The sequence below is a fragment of the Porcisia hertigi genome, chromosome 30 (assembly GCF_017918235.1).
Source record: "Porcisia hertigi strain C119 chromosome 30, whole genome shotgun sequence".
In the NCBI taxonomy this organism is placed as follows: Eukaryota; Euglenozoa; class Kinetoplastea; order Trypanosomatida; family Trypanosomatidae; genus Porcisia; species Porcisia hertigi.
The window spans coordinates 695,570-711,670 of record NC_090589.1 but is presented as its reverse complement, the minus strand read 5'-3'; the positions used below and the strand labels follow the sequence as shown (position 1 = coordinate 711,670).

At 53.3% G+C, this 16,101-nt stretch overlaps 2 protein-coding genes across 2 annotated transcripts; both read right to left on the bottom strand.

The window, feature by feature from the left end:
• Positions 1–12,235: 12,235 nt before the first annotated feature.
• On the bottom strand, positions 12,236–13,834 carry JKF63_02947 (uncharacterized protein; the record flags this gene model as incomplete). Its single annotated transcript, XM_067898971.1, has 1 exon — positions 12,236–13,834. The coding sequence occupies one exon, from the start codon at positions 13,832–13,834 to the stop codon at positions 12,236–12,238; it is 1,599 nt and encodes a 532-aa protein (XP_067755415.1).
• Positions 13,835–14,736: 902 nt separating this feature from the next.
• On the bottom strand, positions 14,737–15,888 carry JKF63_02946 (uncharacterized protein; the record flags this gene model as incomplete). The annotated part of the gene is made up of 1 exon (XM_067898970.1): positions 14,737–15,888. One exon carries the CDS (start codon positions 15,886–15,888, stop codon positions 14,737–14,739), a length of 1,152 nt encoding a protein of 383 aa, XP_067755414.1.
• Between the last annotated feature and the right edge of the window lie 213 nt (positions 15,889–16,101).

Here is a 16,101-nt window from a genome sequence, read left to right as displayed (position 1 = left end):
GAGAGGGGCGAAAATGGGGAAAAGGCTCGTAGGGTGCGCAGTATATATTTATATATATATGACATGTGCACACAAACAGAGGCAGTGGGCAGCTAGTGTGATACACACAGTGGATAATGTGCGAATATGTTCAGCCTACAAGCAACAGCAAAGAAAATCGAAAACAATCCAAACTTGAGCTTTCTTGCATGTGTGTGTGTGTGCGTGTCGTTGCAGAAGTGTGTATACGTGAATACCAAGTGCGAACACACATCAATATTTAAACACGTTCACGGAGGGAGGGAGGGGGGGAGGGGAGGGGAAGAGGGAGGGGAGGGGAAGAGGGAGTGGAAGGGGCAAACGCAAGAAAAGTCCAGAAATAATGTTGAGCCGTTGAAAAAAAAAAAGTTAGCCCCCCCCCCCAAAAAGACGGCAAGAAATAAACAGTTGAGAAAAAATGATCAGAGGGAAGCGTACGGGACAAAAAAGGCAAGGTGTATGTACTCATATATCTCTGTGGATGTATGCAGCCCTATGTCGATCGGTATTGATTTGATTGTTTTTTTTTTTTAACAACTATCACCGCTCTGGGAAAGGAATGGTCAGCGCATGGGACACAGACACATAAACACACTACACCAGAGACAGAAAAACGCGGCGAGCCCACAAAAAAAAAAGATAAAGAAAAGGAGTCACACGTGACGGTGCTGAAGAGAAATGGGGGGATGGACTCAAGAAACAGGAAAAAAGCACAGGTCTCAGGCAAAGTTGAGGTAGTCAAAGGAAAGGTTGATGGGGAGGGGGGGGGGGGAACCGAGCAGAAGGCGTGCGATTATCAAAGAATGCACAGAGATGAACAGAGAAGTGAGTACCCACAAAGGACCTGAAGAGATCTGACCCCTTACACAGGCTCTTCCTCGATCGCGTACTTCCCGGTAAAAAAAAAAACGGCTGGAGATGCCCCGTGTGAGTGTGTGTCGTTCTCTTGTGTAAGTATGTGAATGTTTTTTCTTTTGAGGAAGAGATGCTGCCTCTCCGTGGTGCCTGGGGAAACCAAAAGAAAAAAAGCGTGAAAGATGTGTTGGGGAAGCCTTCCAACTTGATGCGCGTGTATGTTTTGATGTGGACGCGTGCACGTAACACTGCACAGCGGGAGATATATGAAGATGAACGAGAGTGAAAACCGCATGAGGTAAAAAAAAACGTTGTACTGCGGCTGACAACATGGCGTTGGGACTGAGAGCGAACAGGCCATCGTGAGTTCATCGTACTCGTTCAGCCTCATCTCTTCTCGTGTGGTTACTCAGAGAGTGACCCCACTGGGCATAGATGAGCGTATCTCTTCTCCCCTTGAGGTCGCGGATGCCTCTAAAGCTGATGTGAGGGTGTGGATCGCAATAACCTTCCCCCGTGGTGCATTGGCACTAGCCTCTCATTTGCTGGAGCCCCCCCCCCAAAAAAAAAAATTCCCTCATGTGAACGGAGACGTATGGGGAGATGGGGAGACGTTGAACACCCCCCATGGAGTTTTTTTATGGTTTCCTGATATTTTTATTTTTCTTTGCTTTCTTTGTAGTGAATCGGTGTACTCGATGCGGTGTGTGTGGCGCGGGATGTTTCGAGTACATGAGCGTGCACGAAAAAAAAACATCTGGAGAAAGGGGCGGGCGCAACTTGAGATCAAGTGCCCAAGCATGCTAGGGGAATACTGGTAGATAGACAAGAAAATAACAACAAGCAACCGAGTACACCTCGTGTGCATCAATGTCGATCACCCACTCACTCCCCACCATTATCCGGGAATCGAATCCAATATAGGCAGGCATTGCATGCTGTGGAGCGAGACGAAGGAAACAACAAAAACCCATAGACCAGGTGGCACAAAGATTGCAGTTATGGAATAAAGATTTACGGGATACAGAAGAAAGGCGAAAAAAAATAACAGTGTGTAACTCGTTCTCCCCTCTTCCTCACTCCATCAACGACGAGAAGGGTGGGGAGGGGAGTTCGAGATGTCAGGTATACCTGATTCCCTAGAAAGTCGTACAAAACACACCGAGAGGTAACGAGCAAAAAAAAAGAGGAGAGGGACGAGGCTACGGCGGTGGCAGTCTGTGGTCTAGGCGCACCTGGAAGACATCTAGTGAACAAGTGGGAGAATGAGCTGGGGGGGGGAGGCTGGGCAACAAAGTACCAACAACGTTTCGGACTCATCATCATCCTTGTCTCTCTGCCCACGTGAAAAGAAGCCCACAAAAAGAGGGATGGTCATATTACGGTGACACAAGAACGCACACACACACACACATTGCACACACAATCCGAAGAGTGAAAAAGCCAGAGAAGTCACACAACTTTGTCCGACACCACGAGGGCTTCCCCTTTCCGTCCTCCACGTATGCAACACACTAGGCATAATCGAGCGCTCCTTTTCCACTCAAGGTCTCCCCCGCCCCCCCCCCTTTGAGACCACTAACCTCACTAGGGTCTCCGTTTCGCTGTCGTGTTTTATTTTGGCGCCTCTTACCGAGGCGTTGCGTAGTAGCAAAGGGAAAAGAGAGAGCCTCCACTCTCCTTGCTGGTCGCATCCATCGTCTAGCGACTCCGCTCTCAGGCGTACTCGACCATTTCCCCCTTGCCCCCACCCCTCTCGCACGAGTAAATTGTCCATAATGGTTCAGCGCCTCCCTGCACTTTAGCCGGGTGGGGTGGGGTGTGGTTCGCTGAGGCGCAGCTGTCGTCGTGAGTCCCCCCCTCCCCCCCCCTCTACAGCCCTCTATCTTGCGCTTTTGACCTTTCCTCGCCCCACTGCTCCTGGCTGACGTGTCTGCGGGGGGTTGCAGAGACCACTGGTACGGATACACACTGTGAGTACTTGCACGTGATGGGGATGATCGGTCCTCGTTTTCATCCTGGTCAGCGCAAAAGCTTTAGGTGCCCTCGCATGCCCCCTCGGGTGACTCCTCGGTAGTGGGCGGGGTCTCGTCTCATCTGTACACAATGGCTGGTTTACTTCGGCTCACCGCATACTGTAGCGTATTTGGACTTGAACGTGGGTGAGTTGGACCGCTGGGGCTGCTCGGCTCCATGGAGAGGTCGTCGAGTCCGTGAATGCGGTGCTCCATCCGTCCGTGCGCTAAATTTGTGGCCCCCCTCATCGGTCTCGTGCTCTCTCCGCCGCGCCCGCCCCCCCCCCCTCCTCTGCGGCTAGGCCTGTAGTACGAGGGACATGCTGAGTTTGATTTGGAATTACCGTGAAGGAAGGGCGGTCTCGTCTGGCAACGGGTTTACCGACCGAAGTCGTCTCGCCTTTGTCCGGAGAGGGAGGGAGGGAGGGGATTGGGGAGGGTGGAGGAGGGGGGCTGTGGTCCATGAGGCCAGCAATGCGTTCTCCTTCCACGCAACGGGTGTTGAGAGGTGGACAGGGGGATCAGGGACACCAGGGTGTGGCTGCCATTCGTTAGGTCTAATTGCGAAGAGCAGCGGGGCGACCCAGCATCAGCACCTGACACATGGTTTGAGGAGAATTCAATGAGCTTGGCGGGTGGTATCCATGAACGTGTCCGTGACCGCTTCGTGTTCGGTGGGCTTTCATATTTCGCGGTTCACGTTCTCTGAAAATTGTTTCCTACATTGACCCACTCCTGTGTCGGATGGGTGGGGAGGGGAAAAAAGAGAGGAGAGGGAGAGGGGAGGGGCAGGGGTGTTGTGGCCTTCTAAGACTGCAGTTCACACCTCTGTCCTAATCCAAAGAAACGACGATCCTTTCGTCGATGGCCAGTGCTTTATAGTCTACACGCTGCCCCCATCCTCCCCCGAACAAAGGAGGGGGACTTACTTCTGGTATCGCCTCACCGGCAGAGACGTGGAGCGCAAGGGAGAAAGCAGGAATGGAGGCAGCTGGACGTTCCCCCTACAAGTGGCATTGGTCATGTAGCGCACAAGCTTGGTGAAGTCTGACGGCTTATCTGTGTTTTTGGTAAAGGGTTATTCAAGCGACGCAGAGAGCGAGAGCGCGCGCGCAGAGCCGTGGGAGAATAGATGGAGCCACGCAAAGACAATAGGGGAATAACGAGCGCAGACCATCGCCGCAAGTGCCCCCTCCCCCCCCCCTCCCCCCCCCCCAAAAAAAAAGCGTGTCCACCCAAACGCACTGATACGAGAGACCACTTTGGTAGCTGCGAAAACGCGACGGGGTTAGTGGGGCGGGAGGGTTTACTGCTTGTGTAGTGCGCCACCACACTCAGGGAGAAAAAGGTGATTTTGTAGACGTCTGTTTTCACTAGCGCTTGTGCAACTCGGCTGGAGAAAAAAAAACGTTCATACAGAAAAGCTTTCCTGACCCACGACCTAAAAGACGTGTGGGAGCCCGTCGTTGTGCAATCACGGGGTCGATTGGTGCCCTTTTTTTTTGGTGTTTTTGCCGCTCGTTACTTCAACAGTTCCGGTGCTGGTATTGTCATTGCATGTGGCTCTCTCTCGCTCACATTTTCATTGTTATGCTTCAACCCGAGCCCGAAAGACACAATGAGAAGCCGCACCCGATTATGATGTCAGTCGGACTACCCGTAGTGCCGCCGCCGCCCTCGCCGTCCTCGACACACACACACACACACACACACGTCCTTAACCTTTGCTCCCCCTCCAAGCCTCTCCCTCACATCCACGATTGTAATACATTTCTTGATTCACTGAAAGATGGCGAAGGCGGTGGTGGAAACGACAGGGCGTGGTGGGGGGGGAGAGGAGGATGTGAAGAGGGAGGTGCTGGTGTTGTGGTGGGTGTGTGTTGTGTTGGCAGGCATGCCACCGCCACAACTTGAACTATGGGAAAACACAAATCAAGCAAGATGGCCCCCCACACAGTCGAATAAATCTGGATCACCACCTCTCAGTCCTACGACCGCCTTATTCAAAGGATTGATAATCAGATCTAGAACAGGAACACTTCTGTATGGACGGTGACCCCAAGCTTCGCGCCAACGGCAACCACCTGGCCCGCAAGCTTCTCCGGCCCGCACACAAACACAAGTGTGCGCGTCTTATCTTGGTACGTGCCGTCCAGCACTGCCTCCGAGCTCTCCAGTTTGTCGGTGATGAGGCGCGCCACATCTGGGCGGCCAGCGTGGACTTCCAATACTGCACCTCCGAGTACGCCTCTCTTGCCGCGATCCATCTGGTTCACTTTTGTGTCGAGAAGTTTTACAGGCACACACAAATCCGCAAAGAGTTTATCATTGCCTCCCTCCTTCTTCGTCTTCCTCTCGTAGTCGCGTGCTTGGCCCTGAGAATCGTGCGGACCCACTCTCAGCGGCGTGGGCGGTGACCGCGGCATATCGTTGCAGACCGTGTCGAGAGGGGGCGTCAGTGAACCCACGTGGGACTTTTCTCTAGACCACGGCCGGATGTGCTCGTTCTTCTGCGTTGTGCTTGCTGTTGCCTGTTCCTGTGACAATGTAGCGCAGTTACAGTACTTCGAGCCGGCGCCGCTCCTCACAACTTCTTGCAGACCGCCATCCAGCTTCGCAGAGCCATTCAAATCACCATACGGGTTTGACCCCTGCGAGTCCGATGCACAAAAAAAGTGCCGCGACACGTTGTCTCCCGTCAGGTAGACATTGAAGCTCATTTGCTCTGTGAATTCCTTGTCACTCGCAGAGAGGTGAGGAGGCGGCACTTTGTTCATCAACGCCGTCGACTCGCTGTTCGCGACAGGTGGGTGAACAACGTCGCCGCATCGCACCGGCAGCTGCAGCATGTCCGCCACCGCCTGCACATGGTGAGCAGAGCGGGTCGACCAGATAAAGTCCACACGTGGGCACGCACGACTGTTCCCCGCGGCTTCGTGCTGCCGAAGCAGCGAGCCGAATATGGAGATGCATGGTGTGGCCCCGATGCCGCCGGCAACCAGAACAATGTTGTCATAGTGGCTGTAGTCCACCGGCGTCCCGCACGGCCCCTCCACCGCCATGCTGAACACCTGGCCGGTGCGCACCAGGTCGTACAGCCGTCCTGTCCACGTCCTCGGCCCCATCGACTTCACGTGCACGTAGAACACGGTCCCTGTCGCGCTCACCTTCGAGCCCTCCACGGCAACAGACTCCTTGTCCACGACGTTGGTCAGCGTGAAGGGGTGCCACTGCAGCGCCGTCAGCTCCGGCACGCACACCAGCACGTACTGCCCCGGGTGCACGCGCCGCATGTCCCACCGCCCAGGCACAGAGAAGGCCAGCTCCGTCGTGTCCTCACCAATCACGCGCGCATGCACAACGCGCACCACCGCGGACCGCTGCCACAGGCGCACCAGCTGATCAGCCAGGAGCACCGTCATGCCGGGGAGCAAGTACATCCAGCCAGCAGAGGCGTGGAAGAGGATTACGGGGAGAGAGGCGTAGGCGGCAAATAGGTGCGCGTAGTAGAACAGCTCGTAGCAGTAGCGGCGCACGACATTGAGCGCAAGGAGACCCATGGCGATGAGTAGGATCCAGGTTGGCCATGAGACGATTGCAACTGTGAAGTTGCCGCGTGTTACGGAGACCCCGATAATCATGGGCAAGAATGTGAGGTTGTGGAGCAGCTGGCCGTAGTGTGCGTACGACACATAGGATGCCACAATGTGGCCTACCGTAGCCGCCAGCATCGCGTAGCCGACCGCGCGGTGAAACCACAGCAGTCCGTCGCGCGACACGCCAAGCACGTTCACCACGATGGATCGCCGACTCATTGGCAGAAGCAGGATGGAGAGGAAAAGGACAGCCAGCTGGCCCAATGATCGACTCCAGTTCTCCGCAGCCAGCATGGGGCTCCCTGTCATGGGTTCGCCACGCCACAGGACCCGGTAGTTGTGGTCATGCAGCCAGTAGATGAGGAAGAGGGTCGACATCAGCACCGTCACTCCGATGAGGAGCGCTTCGGCAACTGTGAAGGCACCCAATCGGCCGGGCAACCGGCGTGCAGACCAGTACGAGGCCCTCCGCGTCAGACTCACCACGAAGAGCGTGATGGAGACAGAAAGAAGGTATCCGTAGAAGAGAACAGTGCTGGGGTAAAACTTCAGTGTCAGACTCGGGGACAGCCTAATCCAACCGGTACGCATCCACGCGTTTGGCAGCTCCGGCACTGTCATCGTATCGCTGCGGGCGACGCGACTTATGCCGAGGGCAGCGTAGGCGGCTAGCGCATTTGGCAAAAACTTGCGTGGGTCGTTTGGTAGCCAGGAGGTGAGCACTGCAAAAAAAAAGATAGAGAAACAAAGCCCGAGGATGCCGATGACTCTCCACCACCACCGCGGGGGGTGAAACATCTGCAAGACAGGCGGCTTCGCCTTCCTCAGGGAGATGAAGCTGGCAGTCCTCTGGCGCTCCTTACACAGAAGAGTGAAGATGCGGCACCACATCACGAGCGCCAGAGGAACGAGTGTGAAGAAAAGCATCATGCTGAGCAACGAGTTGAAGACCACACCTCGCGGCATCTTCACCGCCGGATACTCGAGGACGTCAAGGCAGAAAAGAACGCCACAGCGCATCGAGAGCGTACCCCACTTTGCCATCGCAACACAGCCAACCACCGCGTAGCAGACGCTGAGCAGTGCCTGAAGGACAATCGCGAGGGACCGCGTGCGGTGACCCACCCTTGACATCCCGTACGTTGGCTCTTGGGTGTGTCGCACAAAAAGCTGTGACGCCTCGTAGAAGAGTGCCACTGTAGATGCGGTGAAAGAGGTCAGCAATAACATGCCAACAAGGCCAGATGGAGTGTATTCCCACAATGTTGTTCCACCTCCCACAACGTATGGCGACTGTACCCACAGAGCGAAACCACATCCTGCCAAGGTGAGGCTGACGATAGCTGCGCCCAGAAGGTAATAGATCTGCACGGGAACCGGCACAACTCGAAGCTCGATGGACTTGGCGTTCATGGTAGCTGCACACAGAAAACAGAGCAAGCGGTGGTATATATATAAATATAAAAACAGGGGGTGAAAAATTACTGAAAACTCCTCGAGAAGAAAACGAAAAAAAAAAACGCGAAGTACGCGATATGCACACAACGGAGAGAATTGGCTTGACAGCCGCTTCTCCGTTTCTCTTTTTTGTTTTTTTTCCACTGATTCCTCTCCCCCCCCCAAAAAAAAAAATAATAATACTAATAAAAATGAGGTCTCGCAACCGGGGCGGAGGTGGGGTGGGAAGGGCGAACAAAAAGTAAAGGAGAGTTCAAAAATCAGTCTCTCCTCCCCCTCTTTTGGTGGGCGCCAACGTGCGCTGACCAAGGCCGGAAGAGCAAGAGAAGGTGGGAAAAAAAAAGAGATCTATCGTCGCTGTGTGAGCAGTTTTTCACTTGCCCTTTGCTTTCCAGATTGTGTACTGCTGACGTTTTGGGGAGTTGGCCTTTCGTTTTTACGTTGGCGGCAACACGGACCGCTTACGTCTCTGTTCTCCTGGAGGCTTGAGGGGTAACACACACACAAACGGAAAAAAAATCAGAGAGAGAAACAACAATAAAGTTCACAACGAGAGTGGAGGGAGGGATAGGGGGGGGAGCGCCTTTCGGTGGAAACTGCGCTGAGTAACACAACAGCGAAAAAGTGGAGGGAGACACACAACAGAAATAGTATATATTTATATATATGTGTATATTATTCTCAGGTAACAGGTTGGGGTGCTGTCGTGTGCGTGCCTGGTGGCGGCGAGGTGACGCGTCGGCTCTCCTTTGGAAGGGGTAAGGGGCAACACGATGGCGACACAGACTACAGGCTCCAACAACACTTTAGCTCCTACTCCACACATACACAAACACACACACACACGTAGAGAGACCGAGCACACGCAAAAAAAAAACAGAGGAAGCTCCACTTTAGTCTTTCAGCTTGTGTATACCTAACCCCACTGGTCGGAAATAGTGTCACTTCAAGAAAGCCAGCGTCAATCCACACACAGCGAGAGGCGGAGACAAGAGGCGCGGCGATGTGAAGGGAGAGAAGGAGGGAGCGAAAAGAACCAAACATGAAAAAAAAATCTCTGAAAATCAAATTTTTGAGATGAGAAAATGCCAACAACAAAAAAAAGGGTGGGGGGGGATTATTCGAGCGCTCACAATGAACAGTATAGAAGAAAAGGAGAGAGACGGACAGGCAGACAGATGCCAACGGAAATGGGGACTAATCGACAGAAGGATAAAAGAGGGGAGGGAGGGAGGGGGGTGGGGGAAAGCCGCAACTTCTTGATGTACAATATGTACATATATTTTTGATGTACACTTTTGGTTCACTTACGAGACCTCGCTCACCGCAGAGGCCACTTCTGTGTCGATGTTCTGCTGTCCTTTGTTTAAATCGGCTGTGCTTCTTCTTTTATCTTTTTGTCTGGTGGTGGGCGCCGATGATCACGACAAACGTTTCAGTTCCGCTGTGCGTACTTTACGGCTCACCGCTCAATATACATACATACACATATATATATATAGTTGGCCTCCCCCCCTGTTTCCCTCTGACAGCTTGCGTACCGACAGGAACAAAAAAGGGGGAGGGGCAAAAATGTATTGAAGAATCTTCACAGGAATGCAGATAGAGAAGCTGTGTGGTGGGTACAGTGTTACTTGTAGGGGCCTCGGGTTTTCAAAGCAGCAGGCCACAACTTTGGGATTTATTGCTACTACTACTACTGATATGTATGAGTAGAGAAAGATATGAAAATAAAAGGGGGATGCTTGCTGTATAACTTTGTGCACCCTAACTCTCGCAATATCGTTTTTTTTTTTCAGGCGAGCAACGTGTGTGTTATCATGCAGTTGGTGGTCTCACGAGCACTTTGAGCAGTGAGTGAATCTATGTATAACAATAATAAAGATCAAAGAAAACGCGAAAAATCCGGCACCCACGCACGCCCCGTCAAACCGCTACACAAAGGGTCACAGGTTAACACCACGGACGCACGCAAACAGGAGAGGAGGGGAAGGGAATGGAAGGAAAGGAGGAGGAGACCGGGATGGTGGTGGTGATCACAAACGATTATGTGATGAGGGCAACCACAACTGAAAAGACTCAAATAAACCAACAGAAAAAAAAGCGGGGAACGATTATTAAAAGATTTGCGCGTAGGGAATCCTGGAAAAACTGTCAACACGACAAGAGGAGGGGCAGAGCGAGAGAAGCAGATCAACCGACGCTGTGCAGAAGTGGATGGAACAGTCGAAAAAAAAAGGATGAGCAGAAAATGGAGAGTGGAAAAAAATGAAAAAAAGGGAAGGGGTGGGAATGTGGCCCCAGTAAACGAAGAATATTTAACAGTAAAAATGAACTTTTTGTTTTTTTGTTTGACAATGGATAGAGAGCTCAATCTATATATATATATATATATATATATTAGATTATATAGACACACCCGCACAGAGGTGGCCAAGAGAGAGAGAGAGAGAGCCAGAGATCGGGGACTCAGGAACGGGTCTTTTGAGTGTCCGCCACCACCTCCACCATCCCCTCTTTTACTCTATACTAATAGTAATCGAAGAACAATCGAAAAAACCACAAAACCCCCCACACTCACACAAAAATGAAAGAAAATTAATGTACAAGCAAATCAAAGCACAGCGCAGTAGCAGGAAGGGAAAAAGGGACGGAGAAAAAAAAAGATCTTCAAAAAAAAAGACCACGAAAAAAAGAGTCGCTTACACCAATGGGGGAAAGAGGGAAAAAGGAGGAGGAGAAAGAAAGGGGGTAAACCACAAACAACCACAAGGACCCTGCAAGCTAGAAGCGTAAAAACTAGACTAGTACGAGTGGGGTAGTGAGGGGGGGAGCAGAGGTGGTGGTGCGGCGATGCTTACACGCAGTGAATCACGTCAAGTACCGAGGTTCAATAGGCCCACACCCCTTTTTGATGGTGTATAGAGAATAGTCCGTGGTATTGTTTGGGTTTTTGTCCCCCTCCCGCCCCCCTTTTTTTTCCAAAAAAAAATCTTCTCACTGTGCTTCACTCACTTCCAATCCAAGAGGTAAAAGAATTTCTACTCAAGTTTATCAGTGGGGAAGAGCGGCAAGAGAAAGTAGAGTCGCAGATGGGAAAGAGGCGTCGTATCACGCACTGTCGAATTGGCACTACGAAATTTACCACCACTGCCACTCCAACAGCAGCAGCAGCAGCAGCAGAAAATACTCCCACCCCCAACAAAAACAAATGCCAAAAGCGCTGTCAAAAAGGTGATATTTATACACGGCGTCGTGTGAACATATGTTTGTTTGCGTGCGTGTGTGTGTGTGTAAGTGGGGGAGGAGCCCCGGTGTGTGTCTGCGGAGATGCACCTACAAAATATGCTCAGCTTCTACCTGCGTTTGTACCGCCCCCTCCCCCCTTTGTTTGTCTGCCTGACAGCTTTATCCTCTGTGTGCACGTTATATCCCCAGGCGATTGGGCAGGTAAGTGTCGTGGGTGGAAGGTTTCGGGTGCGCAGGCGCTGTGTGCGAATGTCTGACTGCTTTTATTCGATTTTCTTTCTTTTGTTTTGTCCCGTGAAACAAGCAAAAAAGACGAGTCGTCCGAGCACACACCGAAAAAAAAAGAGAATCATAAAGCGAATGAGCAGCGACGCAAGGTGATATGTGCCACAAAGACGACACAATAAAGCACACGTGCGAAGAGTGGAGATGGATGGATGGAGGGAGGGAGGGAGAGTGAAAAAAGGTCCAATGGTTTGTGGGAGTTTGCAGTCATGGCGTCGGCCAGTTGAGTGGCACGAGAAAAGGAAGAAGATTCGGCGGGTATCGGAGGGGGGGGGGAAGGTATGCCGCAGCAATGAGAGGGCGGAGCCGCACGAGCAGCTACTACCAACGACTAAAAGAAAAGAAGCGACTACTAAAACAGCCGCGAGTGCGAGGGTAGTGATGCACATCATCGATCACATCTTGCCGCCAAAGCAGGGACCCGACCGCCCCCTTCCCCCTACTTGGAGGTACACGTTTTAGTTTTTCCACTCCTTGAAGGAAAACAACCGCAAAGAAACACCGGACCCGCTAGACCCCGCTTCTCACCTCTCGCTTCTCCTTCCCTTCCCCAGCCGGCTGAGGTTTCAAGTCGCGACAACATCGGCGAGCAACGGCGTAGTCCTTCCGCTCTAGAGGGGAGGGGGGGGGGGAGGGGCGGAAACACAGAAAGCGGCGGGCGTTTCCCCATTCCCAGGCTTTTTGACGGATAAGTTGACACACAGACAAAAAAAGATGCATCGCGGAAAACCGGAATAGGCCCACTTCTCACACGGAGACTCAAATTAGCATCCGCCAGTGTATCACCGTACCTCTGGTCTCTCGCGCCTCTTCGGCAGTGATTATGGCACGCTGCAGGTCCTTGTCTGAGAGGCGACTGACAATGGAGCCGCCGAGTAGCGGCAGCCACCACGGCGCCGATGGCAGTGGTGTTGTCTGCGACCGAAGCCACGTATCATCATCGCTGTTGTCAAGCAGAGACGCCATGGATGACGAGTCTGATGACGAGTCTGAGGAGGAGCTCTCAGTCTCTTCCTCTGTGTCTTCCTCACTTCCGTTGTCCTCTTCGCCACTGCTGTCGGAGGTGTGCTGCCGTGTGCCACGGAAAGTCTCAGCAGAGTCACTGTTGGCGTCTGAGCACATCGCTTCAGTCTTAGCTTCGTTGGACGAGCTTCTCTGGTCATCAGAGCGGCCGCTACGGGGGCGATGCGGGCGCCACCGAGTAGTGGAAGACCGCTTCCGCCCACGCTGCTCGCGCTTCACGACGCGCCAGGTATCGTCTCCGCAGTTTCTGACCACGTACTCAAACAAAGCGCGCACATAGGGGATAGCGAGGGCCTCCCCGGCTAGCACGCAAGGCTCACCGCCTTCTAGAGGTGCAGCGGAGACAGGTGTGGTAGGACCGCCCTGCGCAACCCGGGCGAGCAGTTTTTCCAGTTGTCCAGGCGCTTGCCGAACTGCGCGCGGGTACCTCTGGCGTAGCTCGTCGAGAGGAGAGAGCGAACCCTGACGGTTGCCGCCTTTGCCTTTTCCCTTCGAGGATATCGCCCTGGACTCTTGGCGCTCTTGTTCTTTCATCTGAGCCCGAATGATGACAGCGGTGTACGCCTTCAATCCGAAGGTACGTATGAGCGAGTCTCGGTACTCGGCGCCTGTGAGCTTCACGAGTCCCATGAGGCGGTGACTCTCGGGGTGCTGCTTGTCCGCCCCACCCTCACGCGCAGTATCCAGCTCGGCACCCTTGGTAACTTCAAAGGCGCGCATGGAGGTGGAGCTATTTGGTGTAGACACGACAAGAGCCAACTTGGACCATTCCTCCGTCAGTTGCATGGACAACTTCGGCCCGCATAACATCTGCACACTGCCCAAGTGTGAATTGCTGTAGCGGGTGGAGCAGCCTGCCTCCACCCGGCACATGCTCACCGTGGAGAGGGAGGCGTGGATTACAACTCCACTGTTCATGCCGCAGGCAAAGGCGCTTGCAACCGTGTCAGACAGCATGATCAGTCGCCGAGCAAGGACATGACCATCGAAGCAGAGCTGTGTCCAAGCTTCACGGTACGAGGCAGTGCTACTGAGCGGCACCACCAGAAGCACCAAACGTCCTTGCATGAGGGGAAGGAGGCAAGAGCGAATGCCCTGTGCTTTTTGCTTGAGGAGCCACGCGCGATCCCCTGAGGCGTGAGTTGTAGTTGACGCCGAGGCGGACGTACACCAATCGGTCACGAGCGACTGGGACTGATCCTGCCGCAGCAACAACAGCAGCTCCTCCGTGATGGGGTGTAGTATAGGGTACGTCGGCTGCACGTCGCCACCTTCGCACACATATGTGGCCATTTGCCCGGCGTACACGACAAGGGCGAGAGGGCCACCACTCATGGTAACGTGCGACGGCTTCGACCGGGAAAAGGCGTACAGTTCCTGCACACACACTCCCTCCTCCTTTCCTTCCTACTCACCTCTATCCTCCAGTGAGTCACTAACCCGTTTGACAAGCGGGAGGAACTATAATATACCAGTTTCACATGAGCCGAGCAGTGTAGTGCAGAAGGGGGAGGGGGGGGGTAAAGAGGAGGTGGAAGGGGATGCAAAAAGGTGAAGTTTTGCCTAGAAAATATAGCCCATTTTTTCAAGGAATGCTGCGGCGTTGTTGGATGAGCGTAAGCCGGACTCTTACCTCCCTCCTCTCTCTCTCTATATATATCAGGTACACATCCAGGGATTCATAATAGACTCGACAGTGTAACCTCTATACACTGCCACATAACATTCCCTTGGCTTACTTTCTGGAAGCAGCCCCCCTTTTTCCCCAGCCATCTCACCACTGTCTCTCGGTCCTTCGGTGAACGTCGCTATATCCCTTTCGCGGTGCCGCTTCTGTCCCGCTGTTGACATTCTGCCCCCCATGGTGGTCCAAGTGTTCAAACTGTTGAGCCGGTGGTACAACGCACATACAGACACAAAAAAAAAGGATCGGGGGGGGGTTCGAAACTTGGCGCTTCCCATGCGGCGGTGTCTGTATTTTTGTCATGTTACGTGTGGGTGTGCGTAGCGTTACACGTTAAATCGATACCAAAAGAAATACGAAGGCAATACGGCCGACGCAGGCACAGAGGGGGGGGGCACGCAAATGTGGAGGAGGCACTACACACACACACACACAAGTAAACTGTATAAGTTGCCCACATCCCTGCAGCTCACTCTGTCTCTCTCTCATGTCGTTCCTCTGTCCCCTCTTATCGCGTTGCTTTCTCGGTGTCATCATTTTCTCCAAGCCATCGTCACTTCCTTTTCTTATTGTTGCTGCTGTTGTTCTTGTCCTGTTCCAGCAGCTGTGCTTCCAACTTGGCCTTCTCCGTGGCTTTTATCTTTGCCTCGAGATCTGCCTCTTCCTTTGCACGCTTCTTGCCCTCTGCCATGCCGGCGACAACCTGCAGAAGGAATCCCATGAGACCCAAACCAATCATCATGTATTTGTTGTACCACGGCGCCTCGTTCCTCTCGCGTTTAAAGATGTTGTTTGAAGGGGTTGCGTACCCGTAGACCCAAATTCGCTCCATGCGCGTCGTCGCGGCACTCCCCTCGTCCGCGAGCGGGACCATCACATGTGCAGAGAACTCGTGCTCTGTGATCCAGCGAAAGATGATGCCTCCCTGATTCGTTGCCGGTGTTATGCTATGACTTTTTTCCTCGCCGAGTTCCTTGGGCGACTGCTTCGTGGTTCCTTCGCCTCCCATGGACACGGTGGCACTCGAGACGTGCGCAAAGACATTCACGTCACTGAGCGGGTTGCCAGTCATGTGCGCTGCCTCAGAGCGGAATTCGAAATCGACGGTTGCGGACGGTAGTGCGCTACCTTCCTTCATCTCCTCTCGCTGCGCGCGCAGCGCCATGAGCTCGGCCGGTAAGTAATACACACTTGCTGTACCCTGCATTGCATCACTGTGTTGCAAGTGAAGGTCTACCACGAGTAGCGACGGACGCTCACTCTCCCCTGTGGACGACTTGCTACTGCTACTTCCATCACCGCCTCTCTTGGTGCTTATTTTTTCGGTGCCGGCTGCCATAGAAAATGGGAGATCGGAGAGTATATCATCCTCCAAACCACGGGTGCGCTGGAAGTGCGGGAGCGGAGTCTGCCTTTGGTTGTTCAGCTTCGCCTCGCCGATGGGAGTCAATTCACCGTGCACTCTCTCTGGGAAGTTGGGTGACCCGCGCATGCGCAGTGTTGCGTTGAAGGTGCCAAATGACTCCGTTATGACGCCTACCCGAAAGTCCTGCGCAAAGAACTGCCCAAAAAGCGGAGCAGCAGGGACGTCGCTCGTGTAGGGGGCAACTTTGAACGCGCCGGACTGCGGCGCAAGTGCCATTACAGCCAGCACCACGCCCACGATCATCACCCGCACCGCGCGGGCCGCCAGATGGCAAACCATTCTGGGGGATTTTTTTTACTTCTGAAACGTTTCCTAACCGGTATGTAGCTTGGTCCTTGTACACGTATGTGTGTGTGTGTGTGTGTGTGAGTATCCACTCCTCTGTGCGTAGGATGGCAAACTACCGAGCTGCGCACAACCTGCTTTCGTGCGCGCCTTGTGTGACCGAGGGTCGATTTTTGTTTTCCTTTTGTTTTTCTCTTCTCACCTTCC